The 23,494-nt window shown below is 42.1% G+C and overlaps 3 protein-coding genes across 5 annotated transcripts; 2 read left to right on the top strand and 1 right to left on the bottom strand.

Moving 5' to 3' along the window:
* Positions 1-309: 309 nt before the first annotated feature.
* mtrf1 (mitochondrial translational release factor 1) lies at positions 310-5,541 on the top strand. Its single transcript, XM_083938341.1, has 9 exons — positions 310-796; positions 2,048-2,145; positions 2,236-2,317; positions 2,445-2,552; positions 3,295-3,467; positions 3,552-3,669; positions 3,765-3,901; positions 5,134-5,232; positions 5,337-5,541. Exons 1-9 carry the CDS (start codon positions 400-402, stop codon positions 5,454-5,456), a joined length of 1,332 nt encoding a protein of 443 aa, XP_083794467.1. The 5' UTR covers positions 310-399; the 3' UTR covers positions 5,457-5,541.
* Positions 5,542-6,200: 659 nt separating this feature from the next.
* Positions 6,201-9,049, bottom strand: wbp4 (WW domain binding protein 4). Its single transcript, XM_083938294.1, has 10 exons — positions 8,972-9,049; positions 8,735-8,807; positions 8,549-8,611; positions 8,101-8,227; positions 7,780-8,016; positions 7,611-7,681; positions 7,443-7,518; positions 7,124-7,338; positions 6,798-7,039; positions 6,201-6,714 (listed from the first exon to the last, which is right to left on the bottom strand). Coding segments are annotated over exons 1-10 (1,308 nt in total). The 5' UTR covers positions 8,974-9,049; the 3' UTR covers positions 6,201-6,512.
* Positions 9,050-10,962: 1,913 nt separating this feature from the next.
* Positions 10,963-22,297, top strand: LOC310964840 (glycerol kinase; the record flags this gene model as incomplete). 3 transcript variants are annotated; one of them, XM_083938131.1, is made up of 21 exons in its annotated part: positions 10,963-11,085; positions 14,054-14,127; positions 14,199-14,305; positions 14,388-14,465; positions 15,100-15,179; positions 15,300-15,437; positions 15,544-15,653; positions 16,384-16,450; positions 16,649-16,666; positions 18,510-18,545; positions 18,632-18,699; positions 18,789-18,831; positions 18,916-18,996; positions 19,127-19,205; positions 19,479-19,575; positions 19,658-19,742; positions 19,884-20,004; positions 20,258-20,401; positions 20,489-20,575; positions 21,227-21,313; positions 21,440-22,297. In XM_083938131.1, the coding sequence occupies exons 1-21, from the start codon at positions 10,993-10,995 to the stop codon at positions 21,448-21,450; spliced, it is 1,704 nt and encodes a 567-aa protein (XP_083794257.1). In that variant the 5' UTR covers positions 10,963-10,992. The 3 variants fall into 3 exon arrangements, with proteins under 3 accessions (XP_083794257.1, XP_083794258.1, XP_083794256.1); XM_083938132.1 differs by lacking the exon at positions 16,649-16,666; XM_083938130.1 differs by lacking the exon at positions 21,440-22,297 and having other exon boundaries at positions 21,227-21,327.
* Between the last annotated feature and the right edge of the window lie 1,197 nt (positions 22,298-23,494).

Here is a 23,494-nt window from a genome sequence, read left to right as displayed (position 1 = left end):
TTTATTGCAAGTGCAAAATACAATACAAATAAGCTAATGCAATGACAAAAGTTGTTGCTCTTGGAACTGTGCGTAGCATTTCTTATATTCAAAATAAAGGATACAAACAGAACATAAATAGAAAGTAAAGCAATTGAAAAACATTTCTTATCGGAGATCAATCAAAATAAATGTTAAATGTTAATAAAAGTTAGAAGGTTATTTGAGCCACACTGCAGACCAGTTGGTGGCAGTAATGCACACAACAACGAGAGGAGAAGAAGAAGAAGAAGAAGAAGAAGAAGAAGAAGACAGAAGAAGACAGAAGAAGACAGAAGTGTGACATAACCTGTAAAGACTTGAAGAACACGCATGTTAACGGCTTGTTTACTTTCCTCCCTGCTCTCTAAATGAAGCTAAATGCTCGTCGGTGTGTGGTCTCGACTGTGCTCTCCGTGCAGCCGTGTGGTTCACAGCAGCAGAGGAAGAGGAGCAGGATGGAGGACACCCTCAGGACACAGCCCCCTGAAACATGCTAACACCTCACAGGTGCAGCGCTGGGGCACGGTAGCACCAAAGCGCCTCTGCCACAGTGACTTGGGGGACTTGTATAACACCGAGTGTGTGCAGAGGCATCTCCGGCAGCTCATGGAGGAGTTCACGGACACCAGCAGGAAGTTACAGTATGCACACCTGAGCGAGTCAGACAGGAAAGTGCTCATGCACAAACACACAGAGCTGCTGCCTCTGGCTCATGTGTTTGAGAGGACGCAACAAGCCACGGAGGACCTCGAGGAAGTCACTTCAGCTCTGCACAGTGAGTCATTTATTTAAGTCACTCACAAATGCACATATGAAAGAAATCAGTATATATCTACTGCTCTGGTTCTCAAACTGTGGTGCTTGTTCCACTGGTGGTGCTTGAAGGCATCTCCAAAATAAAAAAGGAACAAACATTCATTACTAAATGCATAAAATAGTCTGTAAAGTTTTTAATTTAAAATAACCTTAGCATTTCCTTTGCTGCTACACTTTACTGTACTTTACTGTAACTTAGTTCAGTAAGAAATGCTGCTACACTTTAACACTGTTATCACTTCTTTAGTTTGTACTTATTTTATTTAATCTGCTGCTAAAGTGCACGCTGCGTATTGTTGTATATTGTATAAACCTGTGTTTAACCACAATGTCCCTTGCACTTTGTCATATTAGTTAATTGTTTGATTTATTTTACGTTAGCTTTCTTTTTTATTTGATTTATGTTTTTATGCTTATTGTTACTCTGATCCTTTCCCATCTTTGTGTTGAAACTGTTGCACAATCATTTCCCTCGGGATAAATAAAGCTTCTTGAATTTTCAAGGGTTGTGCCGGTGCTTGAAATCCTTGAAAATGCTTGAATTTTATTGGATAAATTACTTCAATGCTTTAAATTGTATCAACAAATACAAAAAGTTATAGAAAATGTTATTTCTTCTCCTTCTGGTGTTACGAAATAACATAATATCATCTCTTTAAACGTGGTTTTTAATGAGAAAAAAAGTGAAATAACAATTTTTTAGTGTATTCGTGGAAATATGTAATGTACCACAGCTGTAGGCTGCCGGAAGAGCCTGAAAATGGAGCTTAAAAGTGCTTGAATTTGACCTTGGGAAATCTCAGCCTGTTGCGTAGTCACGTTCATGTTCAAACTGTGATGGGAGAGAGTAAGCGCAGGTAAAATGATTGGTTTTAAAACACTGACATGTCAGTTCTGATGCCCCTTTCATACAGAGTGGCTGTGGCTGAAGACACTCAACAGTAAATAATCTTCTGATTGATTAAACCTTCCTGTCCGCAGCTGAAAAGTGTCGGCTGCTGTGTGTTTACATTGTACTGGAGAGAGCCTGATATTTTCTGAGGGTTCACGTGAAGGACAAAGTTTGAGAACCACTGCTCGACCACATTCAAATTCTATACAAAAACTCTCAAATCCAAATTTAAAATCACCGTGTATACGTGTTAAAGCCACTATAATATATATATATATGATAAATACAACGCTCTGCTTCCCCCTCTTCCTGACTCAGGCTCAGCCGGTCACAAGGATGAGGATGAACAACTGACCCAGCTGTTGAGAGACGAGGAAGCGCAAATCTCCTGCAAGATTTTAGCCTTAAGAAAAGACGTAAGAACACAGAGGCACAGTGATCAGATGTGTGTGTGTGTGTGTGTGTGGAAGTGAGTGAGTCAATGAGTGAATCTTCTTTCTCTCCAGTTGATCAAAGCTCTTGTGCCCGTCGACCCTCTTGACTCCAGTGACATTGTGCTGGAGGTCGTGTCAGGACGGACAACAGGAGGTACGAGATCATGCAAACTGTTTGGATATGCTTTTATGTAGATGCTGGTGTTTAATCATTGGCTCAGGCCTGCATCAATAACAACAGTACACTATGGTTTCCTAATATCTGTTAATGTGGTTTTCAGGTGACATCTGTCAGCAGTTCACCAAAGAAATGTTTGACATGTACCAGGGTTTTGCCTCTTACAAGGACTGGGACTTTGAGGTTTTAAACTACACACCTGCTGAATATGGTACGTCAGAATTTCGTCTGCATCCTCCGTGGCCTTTCATTGAACCCTGAGAGTCTCTAGTTTCTATTAATCGATGAGTTATTTGGGCTATAAAATGTCAGAAAACAGTGAAAAAAGTCCGTCCAGTTTTTCAAAGCCCAAGGCGATTTCTTGTTTTGTCAGTCCAAAAATATATATTCAGTTTAATATGTGGTGGTCAGCATTGGCGCCCCACAGAGAGAGGGTTCCTGGTTCGAATCCTGGCTGGGGCCCTTCTGTGTGGAGTTTGCATGTTCTCCCTGTGTCTGCGTGGATTTTCTCTGGTTTCCTCCCACCATCCAAAGACGTGCAGGTGTTCGGTTCATTGATGACTCTAAATCACCCGTAGGTGTGAATGGTTGTCTGTCTCTGTTTGTCTCTATGTGTCCTGTGATAGACTGGCATCCTGTCCAGGGTGGACCCCGCCTCACGCCCAATGAGAGCTGGGATCGGCTCCAGCCCCCCCCCCCCCCCCCCCCCCCCCGCTCCCCCTACAGGGACAAGCGGTTGAAGATGAATGAATGAATGAATGAATGTATTTAATATAGTGTGTATAGTATATATATGAGGATGAAAACAGCATTTTCAGCATTTCTTTGCGTTGACCCCGCCCTGAAGTTTTACTACTGGATTCATTGCAGCTCTGAAATCATCCTCCATTAATGTTACTTATCCCACCTGTGCTTTTCCTGCCTCCTGCTCATTAATCGACGGTGTCTCTCAGGTGGTCTACACCACGCAGGAGTAAGAATAGCCGGGGAGAATGTGTACAGACATCTGAAGCATGAAGGAGGAACACACCGGGTGCAGAGGATCCCTGAGGTGGGCCTCTCCTCCAGGATGCAGCGTATCCACACAGGAACCATGACTGTCATCATCCTGCCTCAGCCAGTGGAGGTACACCACACCCACGCTTTTCCATCAGTCTTTGTTCAGTAGCACGAGACTCTATTTTGTGTCCCGTGTGCTTTGTGTTCACAGTTTGACGTCCACATTGAGCCAAAGGATCTCCGCATCGACACTTTCAGATCTCGAGGTGCAGGCGGCCAAAGTGTCAACACAACAGACAGCGCAGTGCGCATCGTTCATCTTCCCACTGGTAAGAACATGCCAGAACAGTTCTCAAGCTGCTCCAGAGCCGAAGCGGCTCTGCTTTCATGTTTTGTTACCATGTCTTTCTTACCCTGTCTTCAGGTATAACAGCTGAGTGTCAACAGACTCGCTCTCAGCTGCAAAACAGAGACACGGCCATGCGTGTGTTGAGGGCCCGGCTCTACCAGAGCCTGATGAGCAAAGAGACTCAGCAGAGGCATACGGCACGAAAGCAGCAGGTGACTGAGCTCCACCTGCACGTTGAACTTGTTTTTACCAGGAAATATATGTAATATTCACAGATTTTTGTCCATTTTAACTATAACATAATAACTTTATTTGTAAAGCACCTTTAAAAACAGCAGTTAACAAAGTGCTTTCACACAGCAAAAATCAAAACACACACACAATTACTAAACAAATAATAATAACAGCACAATCCAATGAGGCAGAACAGAACCATTAATTACACATCGTTGTATAAAAGTGTACAGAGGACAAAGGAAATTATTATTAGCCTGTGAGTTAATTCATTTAAGGTGCTAGCAAAGAAAGGAGGCTAAAAAGACGACATCACGAGAAGGCAAGTTTATAAAAATGAGTTTTAGGAAGTGATTTAAAAGAGGATACTGAATCAGCAGGCCTTCTCTCCGTGGGCAGTGTTGAGGCAGTGAACAAGCCTCTCGGATCTGGGATTGATGAGAAGTGATCAGTTTGGACACATACAAACAAGCTCAAGATATTTATTAATGCGAAGATCTTTGGAGATGTCACCATAGAGAATCACTTCTGGTCAGGCTGCACGCCCGGTGAGACCTGCTGACACAGAGTACACTTCTCCTTTATAGGTAAAGGCAAATATCACACACACACAGACAGTGTCCTTGAAGGCCTCAGTGCTCTTTTGCTTGTAGTTGCCCTCTCTACCGACTGCTGCACAAACTCCTTTTTATCTCTCCTCTGCACACACACTCACAGTGGTTTAAAGGCTGAGAAACAAGCACCTGTCTGCACAATACATGGAAATCACAATGGAGACAGAATATAAATGTATAACATCTAACGTGATACTTTGAACCACTGTAACAATTAGCATATATACGTATATCCTTCAACAGCGGGTCGTTCCAAAGCCGAGGCGCTCTGGCAGAGTAGGCACCTCTGGTTTTGAGCCTCGGCCTTGGAACAGTTAGAGAGACGCGCCCGCGGATCGAAGGCTGCAAACAGGCTCGTCTGGGGTCAGCGTGTCTGAAATGTATTCTGGGGCTAGACCCTGACGAGCCTTTACAGTGATCAGTAAAATCTTCAAATCAATTCTAAAACGTACAGGGAGCCAGTGGAGTGAAGCTAAAATTGGAGCTTTTTCTCATATGAACTCCAGAAAATATCCAACAAATTGGGTCCGAACATTGTCTGAAGCTGCATGTGTGAAAGGGGCTTCTGTCTTCATTCTTGATGTCTCTTACTACAGGTGGGCACACGTGCTCAGTCAGAGAGGATCCGCACCTATAACTTCAGCCAGGATCGTGTCACAGACCACAGGACTGGATACAGCACCAGAGATATTAAGGTAACGTATTAAGGGGATGTCCGTCTGTCTCCAAACAAGGTGTACATTTTATACTGCCTTCCGTTTCTAAGATGCGTGTGCCGTGTGTTCTGCTCCCTGTTTAGGAGTTCATGAGAGGAGGAGAGGCCCTCCACGACCTGATCTCTGATTTACTTGAACACACAGAGAGGGAGGCTCTTCTGCAGGCGGTGGAGAGCAGCACTGTGAGACCACCAGCGTCCTGACGCTCCGCACCACAGCCTACTGTGCCCATACATTCATGAGGTGGATGCTTTTCCCAACATGTCCTCCCGTGCTGTGACTGCACACCTGGGCTGAAATATATATTATTATTTTAATATGATTTAATGCTTGTGCAATAGTCACGTTGCTAATGATGCAATGTAAGAACCATTTTATTCATTAAGAGGTTGTTTTTTTTAAAATAAAATATAAAATGTGTTTTGTGTCATGGCAATTTCCTAAATAACACAATTTAGTTCTTTTCATTTATAAAATTACACTGTTACAACTGTTTTAGGATAAAGTCAATGCGTTTGCTTAATTTTAAAACGAGCAAATTTCTATCTTATGTAAAAACTGCACGTGTTTATAGAACATACGTATAATTAGATATTATTAAAGCCAAATGTCAGTGTTTTACAATATATTTTAGCATGTGTGCTAAATGTCGGTAATGGTGCTTTGCCAGTTATGGTGCGGTGAAACCCCTATCAGCTTTACACACACTCTCACCAAGTGAGTGCGTGCATGCGTGTGTGTGTGTGTGTGAGAGCTGACTTTCAACCTCCAGAATTTTGTCTCTAATCATTTGACCTCTGAATTAATATTTACTTCCATTCAGTTAATTTTTCAACATCCTTTTGCAGCCAAAGCCAATGTTTTTTTCCAGTATCTGGACAGTTTATTCGTCTTTTATCACTTTTATACTTACTGTTTTATGAAAGTATGACAGTCACATGCTGCAGTGATGTTTCCACAGGATGCCTTACTTGCTTTTTATTACTCAAAATGGTAAAAAAAGAGAAATATGGAAGATACAAAAAGTTATTTGAATCGCTGTGTATGAAAATCTTCCCTCGGCAGACTGCAGGATAAAACCACACTGATGAATCCAGGAAGTACAAAGAAAAGGGCATGGTTTGTGTCGCGTTGTAATTGATAAAATATATTTGTACATCTTGTGAAAAAACAAACCACTTGATGGTGAATCAATACGTCAAAAATTCATAGAAATAGTCTAAAAGTCTCCTGCTGCGGGACGTTGTTATGCGAGTGGGTCAGTCGTCGTTGTCTCTCTGTCGGAGGCTCCTGGATTTGCCGTTCTGTGTCTTGTTTTTCCTGAATGACGCAGGTCCGCCTTCCTGTCCCAGAGAAGTGATGATGCGCTCCTTGAACTTGGGTTTGGGCTCTGGTGGCAGGTCTCCTGGAGCGCTGGGGATGATTCCCTCCACCTGAGGCAGCTGTAAGTCCACTTTGGCACTGCAGGGGAAAGAAAAAGAAAGAGTGAGGGCCTTTTTTCAGGAGCTACTGGCACGTGTATCCAGAGTATCAACAGCACTCACTATGGATCCTCCTCTTCCTGGATCTCACTCCAGGCCCCGTATGGATTGGCAGTTTTCGGCCTTTTGGCCTGCGTCTTCACTGGTGCCACAACTTCCTCTTTCTTCACCTCAGGTTCGGCTTTCACGCTTTGGACATCTTCCTCTTTTTTCATCTGTTCAGCCTCCTCTTTAGAAGCGTCATCACTCACTTTATCGTCCTCTTCTCCCTCCTTTTCTGACGGCTCGGCTTCTACTTTCCTTTTCTGAAAACAGATAACGGGAAAAGTGTGAGAATCTAAAAAAAATACTCTTTACTATTTCTCATTGACTGCCAGAACTCCTCTCACCCTGAAGCTGATCTTTGGGGCCGTGGGCTGCTGGCTGGTTTGTTCTGGGACCTCCGCCTCCTGAGATGCAGGGGCCCCGCTGGAGCCCTCCTCTCCTCCTAAGAGCAGCTCTGTCTGCGGGGTTGAAGGCTCCCCCTGACTCTCTCCCTCTTTGCTGAACCCAGATCCAGACGCTTCATTCGAAGGAAAGCCTGCTGGCTTCTCCCAGGTGGTCTCTGTGAGGTCAGAATGAAAGAGCATGGGGTCATTAGACAGTATTCCCATAAACAATAAGAAATTACAAAATCTGTCATTTTAGATGCATAAAAAAATATTCCACCTGCGGTCTCTGAGTTGTAGTAATACGTATAACCATCAGGACTGACTGCTTCCATCCAAGGACAGCCTGAGGAGCTCTAAACACAATATTAACATATGAATCATGGCATCAGCAACCAACAAGAGATTTAAATAAAATCAATGTATAAAACAATAATATAAAATGAACCTCAGGCTGTGCAGGCTGTGCAGAGGCCGTGGTTTGTCCCTGGAAACCCTCAGGTTTTTCCCATCTAGATTCTGGAGTTCAAACACAACGTCACAACCATGTTGGAAAATCCATAAAGTATGAAAACATGACTTGACTGTTTGGATGTGTGTTTTCCAGTTCTCCCCACCTCCAGTTATTGTGTTGTAGTAGTACACGTGCCCATCGTCGGTCTGTCCTTCCACCCAAACATGCGCTCCTCTCTGGCCTCTGCTCTGTTCTCTGCTCTGGCCTCTGGGCTGCTTGTTTGCTTTCCCCTTCTTTTGCTGTTTTTTGCCCTGGGGCGGCGCCTGCGGTCGCACCTGAGGTCGTACCTGAGGTTTTGCCTGGGGTGGAGGCTGTGTCGTTTGGACTGGTGAACTTAATCCTAACACGAACAAAATATGACGTTATCAAAGAGCAGAAACCGAAATTTGACACATAATTCCAATAAAGCATCCAAAGAAATGACCTGCTGCCTCCCTTTCCATCCTCTTCAGATCTTCCTGATATGCTTTCATCGCAGCCTCCTCCATCGCGGCAAACTGTTTACACTGCTTCGCCTCCTGCTTCGCCTTGTCGATGCTCTTCTTTTTAATCTGCAGAAAGAAAGATAAAATGAGATGAGCGGCAGTGGTGCAGTGATTAGCCAATAAGGAGAGAGCTTTAAGTCAAGTGTGTTATATCTAGAGCTTATCTCTCCTGCCAGTCCTGAGAATCGTGCCAAGACGGGCGAGTTATTCATGACTGTGCGTGTCACTGAGAACCCTCAATGATCAGGGTGCGTACAACTTTACCAAGGTCCAATTTCAAGCTTTTCCATCACCTTACAGCTGTAGTACATTACATATTTCTGCAAATACACTGGAAATGTAACAATATAGAATAAAAAGGGGAGAACGCGTGTTAAAGTGAAATACCTCGGTGATTTTTGCAGCCACATTTTCTTTGTGGTTCTTCCCTCTTTCATGAAACTCAACGCTCTGCAAAGCAAAACAAACACAAGGAGAAGCATAATTAACTCAGTAACATGGAGCCATTATTAACTTAATAGCATGGAGCAGCCTGTCCTCAGCTCCATGAGCCGCTGATGTGGCTCCACTCACGGGCTTGTTGTCCGCAATCCAGCACTTGCAGTATGTGCAGAACTTCCGAGGTTGTGACTTCCAGTAATCTGCCCTGAAAATAAACACAAACAAATGTGAGGTAGATTACCATTAGCCTGGACAGCTAACGCGGCTAACTGCCTGATAATCCTAACCCAGGGTTAATTATTTCACTTTAAACAATAATATTAATATAAACAATCACTAAACGTGCACGACAAACATCTGTTTACTTACATATTTGAGTCTTGTTGGTTAAAATACGACGGAAATAATTTTAAAAGGACAAACCGCTCCTCACATTTCAAGAATGACAACACTGTCCGTTTGTGATGACGTCATTGACAGTCGCCCGTAGCAAAAGCGCCACTATTTAAATAATAATAATAATTATTTTAATAAAGTATATAGATATATATATATTTTTACTTTACGTTTCTTACATTTTCCAGAGCTAAAAATTTTGAATTTGTAGAAACAATAATAACACAAATATATCATGTAAAAGGAGGGTACTAGTCTGTAAAGCCAAATAATTCAATGTATATTATACTTTGATTATGATTAAATTAATTCTGTAGGTTTCATCTGCCGAATATTTGGGAATTGATAAAAAACTAAAAACAAAATCCTGCTTTGTAATTATTAAAAAAATGTTTTATATCGATATATATTAGCGCCCCCTAGTGGTTTAATAGCGGGACAACATGTTCTTGTCTCATAGTCAAACGGGATGACAAAGTAAAATGAACAAATAACAAATAAAGATAAAGACCTGTTCGTATTCCTTATGTATAGTTATTCAAAAAGGGGAAATTGGGAAATGCAGACATATTCCCATATGGTCTAGCGGTTAGGATTCCTGGTTTTCACCCAGGCGGCCCGGGTTCGACTCCCGGTATGGGAACGACTTTTTTCGTGTATTCAAGAGGCAAAGTATCCCATCTACCTTTGTCAACGTAAAACAAATATATAAGTTATATATTTATATATATATATATATAACTTATATATATCAAAGAGGGGATCTTTGACAGCATTCTTCAAAACTCGGGACCCACTGCTTTCTCTTAATATTAGTGATAGTCTCACTGTTACTCCTGATGCTGAGGACATTTCCCAATACTTAGAATGACAGACCCCCCCTTTTTTCTCTTTATTTGCTTTATTTACTTTTACTGTTATTTTGTGTCACTGTACCTCATTTATTTACTTATGGTATTTGTTATTTAATCACCTAGTTATTTCCTGTGACTACGTCTGACATGGGTCATTGGGAGGAATGGTGGGACTCATGTTGGGGTTTTTCTTTTTCACTTTAAAGCAGAGTATTAATGTATCTTTTCTTTGCCTGTCTGCAAAAATTTAATAAAGATGTTTGGGGGAAAAAACTGTACAAAACGAGTCGCTGCTAAACATTAACATGCAGAGCATACTTTGAGAGTTATACATTTAGTCCAATGAGGTTGTCATGGACAACAACTATTAAACATATTTATCTCAATCTCATCTCATCTCATCTTCATCCGCTTATCCGGGGTCGGGTCGCGGGGGCAGCAGCTTTAGCAGGGGACCCCAAACTTCTGAACTGAATTTCTGAAATAAAGCTACAACACTCACTATATTTAAAATTATAAATGATATTTGCAGTTTTTTCCCCACTTTTTCAAATTTTGAACCCGAACAATTTAGATTTTTTTTATTGAACAATTTAGATAAGACACAAATACATAGTTAATGAATAAATCAACAAGAGTACAAACAAATACAAATAATAACCAGACAATTAAATACATAATACTAACTAAAAAGATTAAAAAGATAGTTTTTTTTAACAATTACACAGAAATATCAAATACAACAAATCAGACATGTACTCAACATGAAATTAAATAAATAAATCAGGGAAATATAGATACACAATTATATAAAAATGTACATTTTCTATGAATAAATTAAAGATTTAAAGAGTTTTTAATACGTAATTTAAGAGACTTTAGATGATTCTGATTGGTAAAGTGATGAAGTAGTGGTTAGTTTTTGTTATTTGACACATATTTAAATTAATAAATAAAATTTGCCAAATAAATAAAAAGAGAGGTCAAACTTTTGTATTTCCGCTTCTGTTGCTAGGGGCGGTCGCGTCATCACTGAGCGCCGTGACGAGCCGCACGTTGGTCTCCCGCGACGGTCCCACCCACCCTCCACGGTTTAGCTGTGTAGCTTGAGCCGCTGCGCCGGTGAATCGGTCGCTGCCCATGATCGGCGCCATGGCCGCGTCCTCTCACCGGATCACCATGGGCCCGCTGGTGGCTGCCATCGACCAGGGCACGAGCTCCACGCGCTTTTTGGTGAGGTCACGGTTCATATTTGGGTCCGAACCGGGTCAAGTGTGTCGGTGTCCTTGGGCTTTTTCTCCGGTTTCTGCTTCCATACCGGAGCGGGTACCCGTGCGCCCACGGTGACAGCTTGTGTTCAGTGTTTAATGTTGTTTTACTGTCATTAAGTCGCGTTTGTTGTCCGTTAAAACGCTGTTAATTAGATTTTAGCTCAAAGGTGATGTTGCATTTAAACGCACCCAAAGGCAGCCCTCTGGTTCTCGCTTTATTATTATTATTATTATTATTATTATTATTATTATTATTATTATTATCTCATCTAATCTCATCTTCATCCGCTTATCCGGGGTCGGGTCGCGGGGCAGCAGCTTTAGCAGGGGACCCCAAACTTCCCTTTCCCGGGCCACATTAACCAGCTCTAACTGGGGGATCCTGAGGGGTTCCCAGGCCAGTGTGGAGATCTAATCTCTGCACCTGGTCCTGGGTCTTCCCCGAGGCCTCCTCCCAGCTGGACGTGCCTGGAACACCTCCCTGGGGAGGCGCCCAGGGGGCATCCTTACTAGATGCCCGAACCACCTCAAACGCCTCAACTGGCACCTCAATTATTATTATTATTATTATTATTTTACATGGAATATAAATAAATACTTTATTGATCCCAAGCTGGGAAACGTCAGTGTAACAGCAGCTTTACACACAGACCCATCAAAGCAGTAATGTAGAAGATACCTAAGAAATAAACTGTATAAAGAAGCTGACTAATTGTGGTGCAAATAATAATATACATATAATAATCTAAGGTGCAGTGGACGGATTATGAGACAAACATAAGGTGATTGTGATTTTATTGTTCACGTGAAATAAATTATTTAATTTCACCATAAATTTCTGAAATCTGGTTTATTTATTATTATTTACTGATTCTTTTCACTCTGACAGGCAAAGCAAAAGTGTCTTTTTTGCTTTCTTTCATGAGAGAACAGGTGTTTTGATTTACTGTCTGGGTGAGCCAAGAACTTATTATTATTGTTATTATTGTTATTATTATTATTATTGGCATGAGTCACCTCAAACTGTCTGAAAGCTCAAATCAAACACACACGGCCACACACCTCTACACTTTAGATGAGACAGACATTTTATAAATGGGAAAATTCTAATTCAAAGTTGTTCAGATGCTTGAAATCTTTGAAAGTGCTGAATTTTAATGTTGTGTTTTCATTTTTGGATAATATGCTTGAAATTGTATTTGCATTTATTTCACAACAAATAGCTAAAGAATAGAATATTCATTTAATTTCTTATGTGTCTGGTATTAGGAAACTATTTCAGTTGCTTAGACTTCTCTTTATTGTTTATAGCATGATACATTTATATTTACGTGATTTTAATGAAAAAAACCTGAAATAATCATTTTCAATGTGTATTCGTAGAGATATGTAATTTACCACAGCTGTCCGGTGCTGGAAAAGCCTGAAAAGGGACTTTTAAAGTGCTTGAATTTGACCTCAGACAAAGTTGTTCCAACTCTTTTCGTTGTTAATTAATAATTATTAGATTTTGTAAAACTAATGTTCGTGCAAAAAGCCTAAACAATAACACTGCAGTAGAAAATAAAGGATTTCATTTGCGTGCGTTATTATTAAAGTGGTGTCCTGTTGCCAGAGTCATAATGAACGTAAAGAAAACACGGTTTTATTTGAAAGGAAAACCCCGATGAAGGAGTAAAGAGGAAGCTCTCAGGGCGCACTCACACTGTCCGTCCGCACCGAGACCCGGGCTTTAGCGTACTTGTCCCCCCTCCCTCTCCCCCCCGCGCCCCAGCCCCGTTTGTACTCACACTGCCAGGGCCGGCCAATGCTTCTTGCTGTCCATACGCCATCACGCCGTAACACGTCACACGCATTGATCGCGTGTGTGTGGCTTTGTTTACAAATCTTTCCCTAGACCTCGGCGTTTTTGTACGTCTTGTCCTCTGTTTTTGAATATTTTCATCCGACCAAATCTGCAGTAAACACTCCACCTCCGCATCACACCAACGTGAACCTTTCACCGCCATTGTTTTAAATGTCCGCGCATGGTCCGTCCTTCTATTTACACGTCCGAACAGGCGGACATAACGCTACTGCCGTAGGGCTCGTGCTCGTACACATGCGCACGCTCGTGCTCGTACACGTGCAAACGGCTCCGCTAAAGCCCACCTCTCTCAAGTGGGCCGTGGACGGCGCGCTGGCCGCAGTTGTGCGCGGAGCGGGTCCACTCACACTGCTTAAAGGTACTAGACTTTAGCTGAAAAAACGGTTTTGGCCCCGGCCAGAAGGACAGTGTGAGTGCGCCCTAACACTGTCCGTCCGCACCGTGCCCCGTGCTTTAGGGTCCTTGTCCCCCCCTCCAGGCCCGTTTGTACTCACACTACCTGGGCCTCGGCGAATGCTTCTTGCTGCCTATACGTCATCACGCCGTAACACGTCACACGCATTGATGACGTCATGGCGATGCGTGGCTTTGTTTCCAGATCTTTCCGTAGACCTCGGAGTTTTTGTGCGTCTTGTCGACTGTTTTTGAATCTTTTCATCGACCAAATCTGCAGTAAACACTCCACCTCCGCATCACACCAACGTGAACCTTTCACCGCCATTGTTTGAAATGTCCGCGCATGGTCCCTCCTTCTTTTTCCTATGTAGCACGCTCGTGCTCGTACACGTGCAAACATGCTTTACTAAAGCCCACCTCTCCCAAACAGGCCGTGACCGGCAAGCGCACTGCTCCTAGACGCGGTACGGTTGCACTCACTGGTCAAAGGAACCAGGCTTTAGCCTTAAAACGTGCTGGGGCGTGGTACGGATGGACAGTGTGAGTGCGCCCTTAGAGGCGTTCCAGTGACTTCATGCTCTTTCAGCTTCCTCTGAATGAATCTATGAATGTAAATGAGGTCGTGTTGTTCGCTGAAGCTCCGATTCTCTCTCTTCTCTCTCTGAAGGTGTTCAACTCAAAAACAGCCGAGCTCCTCAGCCACCATCAGGTGGAGATCAAACAGAGCTTCCCCAAAGAAGGGTGAGTGATACAGGATCCTTAAAAGACGCACAATTCAGAACATGTCGGTCTTATTCTGTGTGGATTTTCAGGTGGGTGGAGGAGGACCCCAAAGAGATTCTGCAGTCGGTGTATGAGTGCATGGAGCGGACGTGTGAGAAGCTCACCCAGCTCAACATCGACATCTCCAACATTAAAGGTATGTAACGCTGTCAGCTTTACTTCGTCTCTGTGAGGCGTCTGCGGTGTAAAGACCTGTGGAAATGCTTGAATCTGTGCAGCTATCGGAGTGACCAACCAAAGAGAGACCACGCTTGTGTGGGACAAAGAGACAGGGGAGCCCCTCTACAACGCAATCGGTAACGTGTCTTCTCTATTTATGCGTCACCTGACGTTCTTTACTAGTGCACGCAGCGTAAATGTAGGTATTACACATATCTTTGCACAGGTTTCAGGTATATTCACATTCATAGATCAGATGAAAAACAGTCCGGGGGTCACAAAAGGCACACGTCAGATCTACATCGTCTTAATTTAATTTGATAAAGATGAATCATTTTGAAAGACACTTCTTTTTGTGTTTGCATTTCTTTTATTGAACAATTTAAATGTACACAGATACAAAGTATACGACAGCACAGCACACTGGTGACATAGTTAATAAATAAATCAACGAGAGTACAAACAAACTCAAATAAAAAACAGACAATTAAATACATAATACTTACTTAAAAAAACTAAAAAGTTAGCTGTTTTTTTAACAATTACACAAAAATATCAAATACAACAAATCAGACATGTACTCAACGTAATGCTGACAATGGAAAATGCACTGAAAAAAGAGAATACATGTATCGGGGTATAAATAAACTTCTGTATAATCAAACATGTATATATATATATACACATATACTGTATATATGCACGCAGTGTAGATGTAGACGCAGCCACGCAGCACATGTTGGACTTGAGCTCTTTGCGTTTCTCCTTCAGTCTGGCTGGACCTGCGGACTCAGTCCACAGTCGAACGGCTAATCAACAAAACGCCAGGAAGGAACAAGAACCACTTAAAGGTGAGCTGCTCCAATTTGACTTCTGGAAAAGGTAGAACTGACGTTGCCGTTTAAAAAAAATTAAAAAAACGCACTTTGATGGCACAAGCAGAGCTGTTTAACGGCGTTGTCGTCCCGCAGCATAAAACGGGGCTCCCCATCAGCACTTACTTCAGCGCGGTGAAGCTCCGCTGGCTGATGGACAACGTGGACGAGGTCCATGAGGCCGTGGTGTCTCACCGGGCCATGTTCGGCACCGTGGACTCCTGGCTCATTTGGGTGAGTGAACAGTTCGTTTAGATGTGACAGTCTTGAGCCGACGTGTGTGTGTGTATGTGTTTCTGTGTGTGTGTTAATGAGGTTAATGAGGGCTGTCCAACCACAGTGTTTAACAGGAGGCAAGTCCGGCGGAGTCCACTGCACAGATGTGACCAACGCCAGCAGAACCATGCTGTTCAACATCCACACTTTGGACTGGGACCCAGAACTTTGCAAGTATGACGGCCGTCACTTTGAAATGCACGCCACAGGGTTCCTACGCAGTCTGGAACTTAATCTGAGTAGTTTCCAGATTATTATCTCACTTTCTAAAATCAAATATATTAATATATACAAATGAGAACAAGGTTACTACGGCAACACAGCCGACCTGTAGGTGATATGAAACCAATCAAGCTGCAGGAGAAAGAAAAGCATCATGAGGGGACCGTATAAAAATTGCTCCAAAATGACAAGAAAATCAAGAATTTGGGAACCAAAGATTCCTAAAACAACAAATAAATAATGAAGATGAAAACTTGTTTTTTGTTCCACCCGTTCCTGGTGAGGGCTCCGTGTCCTTGGCACACAAATAACACTTTCCCCGGGTCGAATCCACCAAAACCTACTTTACCTTCTGTCACTATTGAGTAAAAACCAAACATGTGCCTGTAGGAAAAGGTGTGTTTACGATTAGGAAAACACCCTCAAAGACGTCGAAGACAAGGCTGAAGCTACACAGACCCATGACTCTCTGATAAACGCAGCAGAATAAAAATCACACATATATATATATATATATATATACATACACACACACATATACACACACACACATATATAGTTGTAAATCATAACGGTGCAAAACGGCACTAAGCGTTTGCTTTGTATCTATTGTTTACATTAGTTTTCATGTCTTTACACCACAGAACACGTCTAATGTGCTCTTTCCTCTGACTCCCGTCAGATATTTTGGCATCCCCATGGAGATCTTACCCAGAGTGAGGAGCTCTTCAGAAATCTACGGTCTCATGGTGAGCATGCGTGAATACACAGACTGTCCTACGTACAATTCCACTATAATGAGTGTTTACGTTTGACCCTACTGATTCATTGCTGTGTCCAGTGTTGAAACAGTGGAGTGTGTCTGTTTTAATTGCATGAACGTTGACTGAGAACTTATTCTAGGCGTGTTTATCCGTGTGCCATTGTGTCTCCTCTCTCACTGGTAGAAAATATGTTCTAGCCGGGTAAGTAACACTCGCCATCACTGTTTTCCTCATCACGCAAAGCAACCCATCCTGCTTCTCCGTTGCCACGGCGAATACGCCATCACAAAGTGCATTTCCAAGATTCATAAGGAGGCGAATGTTTCGGTAGCTGAGGTTTTCATTTAGTTGGTTTAGTTACAGCTTTTGGTGCATTTTGATGTGGTGGAAGGAGGAGTTTAACGTTTTTATTACAGCTTTTCTGCAGCACACGAAGCAAAAACCAAAATATTCAAATGAAAAGCTTTCCTATAACAAATATCTACCTCACTCAGTGTCCAACATGACATGTTTAGTTGTCCTGATGAGGTTAAACAAAAATTATAGTTTCTTTTTTTGCAGCAAAACATATTTAACATAACATATTTGAATAAAGTGGCGCTTTAAAACCCATGAGAGATGGATGGATGGATAGATGGATATATGGATATATGGATGGATGGATGGATGGATGGATGGATGGGTTGATAGATGGATGGATGGGTAGATGGATGGATAGATGGATGGATGGGTAGATGGATGGATGGAAGGGTTTATAGATGATGGATAGATGGATGGATAGATGGATGGATGGATAGATAGATGGATAGATGGATGGATGGATAGATAGATAGATGGATGGATGGATAGATAGATGGATAGATGGATGGATGGATAGATAGATGGATAGATGGATGGATGGATAGATAGATGGATAGATGGAAGGGTTTATAGATGATGGATAGATATATAGATGGATGGATAGATGGATGGATAGATGGATGGATAGATGGATATATAGATTGGTGGATGGCTGGATGGATATATAGATGGATAGATGGATAGATGGATGAATAGATCGAATTAGTTTAACACCATTATTAATAAAAAGCTGCAGCTGTCTTCATATCAAATCAGTCATTTCAGCTCCAACCACAGACTAATGTTTGTGATACACGACACAAAACATCCAGTGTACAAAAGACGGCATTCACTCACCTTTATTCTGTCATTTTGGACCCAGTAAACACACACACAGACACACACACACACACACACACAGACACACACACACACACACACACACACACACACGTGCACTCTGTTGGAAATGTACTGGCTGCTCCCCGCCCCTCATTGCTTGCGTTGTGGCATGCCAGTCGGCTGGTTGTCATTGACGCCCCCCCGCCGCCGCTCTCCCGACAGGCCGCCTTCCTCTGCAACGTCCCTAAATCTCTTCACTCTTTGGCACACTTCTATTTCACCAACTGTCTTTAAAAGCATCACGAAAAAAAAAAGCCTCAGTGAAGACGTTTCCCTTTACACAGGCTCACACTCCCCCTCGAGTCCCGTCACTGTGACAGAAATGCTTCATGGGAAAAAACTGAGAGTATTCAGATGGGTGTAGTTTTGTTATTTGGCTTCATGGAGTCAAATAACGAGTCATGCCCCTTTGTTTTCAGTGTTCAAGTAGCTCATAGTGATTCAAATGTAGATGTGTGTCCATTGGTGACTCATTGGTGAGTTTTTCTGTTGATATATTGTTAGTTTTTATATTTTATCCAGGAATATGTTTGCACAAGATCATGGTTTTATCCATTCATGTTATTTGTAACGTACTATTCCTGAATAAAATGGTTATTTCTTTATAAAGTAAACGGACGCAAAGGTCAGATATCTCCCTGTAACCTATCAAATCTAAATTGCTTTAATCTCTCTATTTTATATCTCATGATTGTACGTAAGGCGACGATGCGGTCACAAGCCAAAACATCACAGAAGAAATGTTCTTTTTAATGCGACTTCTTCAACATTAAACATCAAAGTTCATCTTTTCCTTTGGCAGAAATCTGGAGCTCTTTCGGGGATCCCCATTTCAGGGGTAGGTTTGTCTCTATTTTACCTTCCATGTACTTAATGTGCTTCGCTGTGAATTTGCACTGATCGTTTTGTGCATCTTAAAACCAGTGTCTTGGGGATCAGTCGGCAGCGCTGGTTGGACAGATGTGTTTCCAGGACGGGCAGGCCAAAAACACGTCAGTGGCTTTTGTGTGTTTTAGATCTTCAAAATCTGTGGGTTCTCCTCTGAAATTCAACTAACGGTTGGATCTATTATGCGTTTCAGGTATGGGACTGGCTGCTTTCTCTTGCGAAACACAGGAGTCAAGGTACAATATTTAATATTTGTATGTTTACGGGGACATCCCTGCGCACATTGCACTCCGTACAGTGGCGTTTGTCTTGTTTTGCAGCCTGTAATGTCCGACCACGGCCTTCTGACAACTGTGGCGTACAAACTCGGTCGGGACAAACCTGCCTGTTATGCACTAGAGGTACTGTACAGTGTCTTAAATACACCATTATTCCCACACCTGTCAAAGTCCTCACTACATATGTTATTTAAGACTGGAATGTTTGGATGTAATCTGCGGACGCTACAAATCTTCTGCTACTTCCTGTCAGGGCTCTGTGGCCATTGCAGGAGCTGTGGTTCGTTGGCTGCAGGACAATCTGGGGATCATCAGCTCGTCTGAAGAGCTCGGTACGTGCTGCTGCTGCTGGTCTTTGTAGACAAATCAGATGTGACCTATGACATCTTTAGGACCCTGGTTTAGTTTAATGTTGATTAATGGCTAATTATTTATAAAAGGACAGTTAAAGCAATCAGTTAAAGATGCTAAATCTGTTCAAAGCCAGTTTTAATATCCCCAGATGGGTCTGTATTTAGAGAATCATATCAAGAATCAAGTAGTGATCTCTTGTCTGTATTGTAATTGACTTAATGTTGTTCCCTTCTGTTTCTTTCCCGGTGCAGAGAAGTTAGCGGCGTCAGTCGGCACCTCTTACGGTTGTTATTTTGTTCCCGCGTTCTCGGGTCTTTATGCACCTTACTGGGAGCCCAGCGCGAGAGGGTAAGAACCGGGAAGTGCTCTGTGGTGTGTTCGGAAATGAGTGTGACTCTCTTGTTCACTCCCATCTTTCTCTGACTCCCAGGATCATCTGTGGGTTGACTCAGTTTACAAACAAGAGACACGTCGCGTTCGCCGCACTGGAGGCTGTGTGTTTCCAGACACGGGAGGTGAGCGCTCTCTCCTCCTCAAAGGGATCATCAGAGAAAAGTCCTGGAGCACTTTGGAGCTGAATAACTGCTATTTCTCATGAGTTATTCAGTTAGATGCACGTATTTGTGTAATAGTTGTGATCTTTTTTTTTAATGCAGATAATGGACGCAATGAATCAGGACAGCGGCATCCCCCTGACTCAGCTCCAGGTGGACGGAGGGATGACGTCTAACAAACTGCTGATGCAGCTGCAGGCAGACATCCTCTGTATTCCTGTTGGTAAGACGTTCATTTCATTTCTCATCATGTCTTCAGGGTAGTCAGTGAGTCAGACTGTGGCTAAATAACAAACAACTCTGGCAGTGACCAAACTGGGGTCCAGAGCAAACCTGTACACACCAGCAGCCCAAACCTACTGGGTGTTTTGAGCTGGAGACATGATTCTTGCATACGATAAAAAGTTTTTACAGCAAAGAATGTCATAAAGCTTGCAGTCAGTTGCTGTTATTCAGATCATTATTGTTATTTCCAGTGAAGCCGTCCATGCCCGAGACCACAGCTCTGGGTGCAGCGATGGCAGCCGGATCCGCAGAGGGTGTGAGTGTGTGGAGCCTGAGCCCGGAGGACCTGAGTGAAGTCACCTCGGAGAAGTTTGAGCCTCAGATCAACCCTGAAGGTACGGTGAGCTGCTGCAGGGAGAGATGAAAAAAACAAGTGTCTTCAGCGGCCGTTGCAAAGTAAAAGTGTGTCTGTGCATCTGCAGAGAGCGAGTTTCGGTACGCTCGATGGAAGAAGGCCGTTCAGAAATCCATGAACTGGGAGACGACGGAGCCTGCCGGGAACGGGAACGGTAGGAAACATTGAGCGTTTGTTAAATCAGTCTTCTGCAGTCACGGCCCATCTAAATAGACGTAGACCACAATATTACTATTAATGCAAAAGCAGAGTCCTCTTTGAGTCTCTTTGCTGCAGCTCTGCCCTTTAAATCCGGGTCATCAACTAAGCAGACACTGCGGGGGCCGGACTTTCAAATAGAAACATTAAACAGATGTAGGACTTATCAGCCTATCATGGTTATTGTATTTGTACTCTCTTTCAAAATGAATGTTATTTTTGTTGGCCCATATAAGTGTGTGTAGATTCTTAAAAGAAAGAGTCTCAATCATCCTGTCCTATGCAGAAACATTCAAATAAGAAAAGGCTAAAACAACACATTTGTACCGCAGGAGAAAAACCGCATGTGTTTGCCCCAAACTGCCTGGGATTATCTTCTAAGAGGAGACTCCCGGGTCTCCGTAGAACCCATTATCTTTCAGATATCTTGAGGTCAGAGGTCAAGGGACCTCTTTTAAAATGGCCATGTCAGGTTTACCCTCGTCAAAGTTTAGCCCAACTCCGGAGCGTTGTTTAGCCTCCGTCCCGACAAGCTCACAGAACACCAGTAGATTAATCTTCTGTCTCTCCCGTCTGTGTTGCTCTTCTGTGTTCGGACAACCAAAAGGTGAAAGTAGCATCTTCAGCAGCGTCCCCCTGGGTTTCTACATCATGGGCAGCATGTTGATGTTAGTCGGTGCAAGGTACCTCGCAGGTCAGTGTGTATGAAGCCTACTCCTCATTTTCTTTTAAGTTTTAAATGCACGTGGTGATCGAGGTGTCAGTGGGAAGTGACAAAGCAAATCAATTAATTTGAGTTTGTTTCTTTGTTATTTTTCAGGAAAGGCTTAGGCTTGGACTCCCGGAGGCGTTAAAGCACAGAGGAAAGTGGAAACAAGCGCTCTTCACACTGGACCACCACGTGTACTCTCGGTTGCACTACATCCCCCCCTAAAAAAGGCATTCCAGGAGAAACACCTGCTGAATCTTCCCGGGAAAACCAGGACAAGTTTGAACTGACTAATGGGACTTTTTCTTTATTATTTAAATGCATTGCGGTTGGTACATCAGAGGTTCATTTTAGCAGGAGTGTGTGTGCGGTATTTCTTTTTCACTGTGTTGATGCGGTGTGAATTTCTGAGCGTGTTTACGTAGAAACTCCACCGACGTTCTCTTTGCGTCACTTGTCGTCTGTGTTTTTTTGGTTGCCGGACACTGAACTATGAGCTACAGAGCACTTTATATTTCCGTTATGTCTCGTGGGAGCTGTGTACTAACAGAGTCTAATATATTATTTTTCTAACAGTCGGGATTATGACACAGAACACGTCGTCGTGCATGCTGTCATGTTATTAAACTAAAAATATGCATTGCGTAAAGAGGAAACGTGCGACGAAGGGCGGTTATGAATGTGAATTCTTGGGATGAACACACAGAAATACACATTTGTACATTTCTGTGGCACAACATTAAACATTCTCCCAAAGCTAGAAAACAACTATGAAGTTAATTAAGGGACGGACACTGAAGTGATTTATTTTATAGACCCAAATGTTTTTTTGATGCCAGGAAGCTTAAAACAACACAAACTTGTAATCTAGTTTGTGTTTTTTAATGCCAGGAAGCTTAAAACAACACAAACTTGTAATCTAGTTTGTGTTTTTTTATACCAGGAAGCTTAAAACAACACAAACTTGTAATCTAGTTTGTGTTTTTTTATACCAGGAAGCTTAAAACAACACAAACTTGTAATCTAGTTTGTGTTTTTTTATACCAGGAAGCTTAAAACGACACAAACTTGTAATCTAGTTTGTGTTTTTTAATGCCAGGAAGCTTAAAACAACACAAACTTGTAATCTAGTTTGTGTTTTTTTATACCAGGAAGCTTAAAACAACACAAACTTGTAATCTAGTTTGTGTTTTTTTATACCAGGAAGCTTAAAACAACACAAACTTGTAATCTAGTTTGTGTTTTTTTGATGCCAGGAAGCTTAAAACAACACAAACTTGTAATCTAGTTTGTGTTTTTTAATGCCAGGAGGCTTAAAACAACACAAACTTGTAATCTAGTTTGTGTTTTTTTATACCAGGAAGCTTAAAACAACACAAACTTGTAATCTAGTTTGTGTTTTTTTATACCAGGAAGCTTAAAACAACACAAACTTGTAATCTAGTTTGTGTTTTTTAATGCCAGGAAGCTTAAAACGACACAAACTTGTAATCTAGTTTGTGTTTTTTAATGCCAGGAAGCTTAAAACAACACAAACTTGTAATCTAGTTTGTGTTTTTTTGATGCCAGGACGCTTAAAACAACACAAACTTGTAATCTAGTTTGTGTTTTTTGATGCCAGGAAGCTTAAAACGACACAAACTTGTAATCTAGTTTGTGTTTTTTGATGCCAGGAAGCTTAAAACAACACAAACTTGTAATCTAGTTTGTGTTTTTTTATACCAGGAAGCTTAAAACAACACAAACTTGTAATCTAGTTTGTGTTTTTTTGATGCCAGGACGCTTAAAACAACACAAACTTGTAATCTAGTTTGTGTTTTTTGATGCCAGGAAGCTTAAAACGACACAAACTTGTAATCTAGTTTGTGTTTTTTGATGCCAGGAAGCTTAAAACAACACAAACTTGTAATCTAGTTTGTGTTTTTTTATACCAGGAAGCTTAAAACAACACAAACTTGTAATCTAGTTTGTGTTTTTTTATGCCAGGAAGCTTAAAACAACACAAACTTGTAATCTAGTTTGTGTTTTTTTATGCCAGGGAGCTTAAAACAACACAAACTTGTAATCTCGTTTGTGTTTTTTGATGCCAGGAAGCTTAAAACAACACAAACTTGTCATCTATGTCTTCTGATGACCCCTTGATGTGATCCTTTTTCATCATTTATG

The sequence above is a fragment of the Echiichthys vipera genome, assembly GCF_963691815.1.
Source record: "Echiichthys vipera genome assembly, chromosome: 23".
In the NCBI taxonomy this organism is placed as follows: domain Eukaryota; kingdom Metazoa; phylum Chordata; class Actinopteri; order Perciformes; family Trachinidae; genus Echiichthys; species Echiichthys vipera.
The sequence above is the reverse complement of the archived record's forward strand: the minus strand, read 5'-3'. Positions and strand labels throughout refer to the sequence as shown.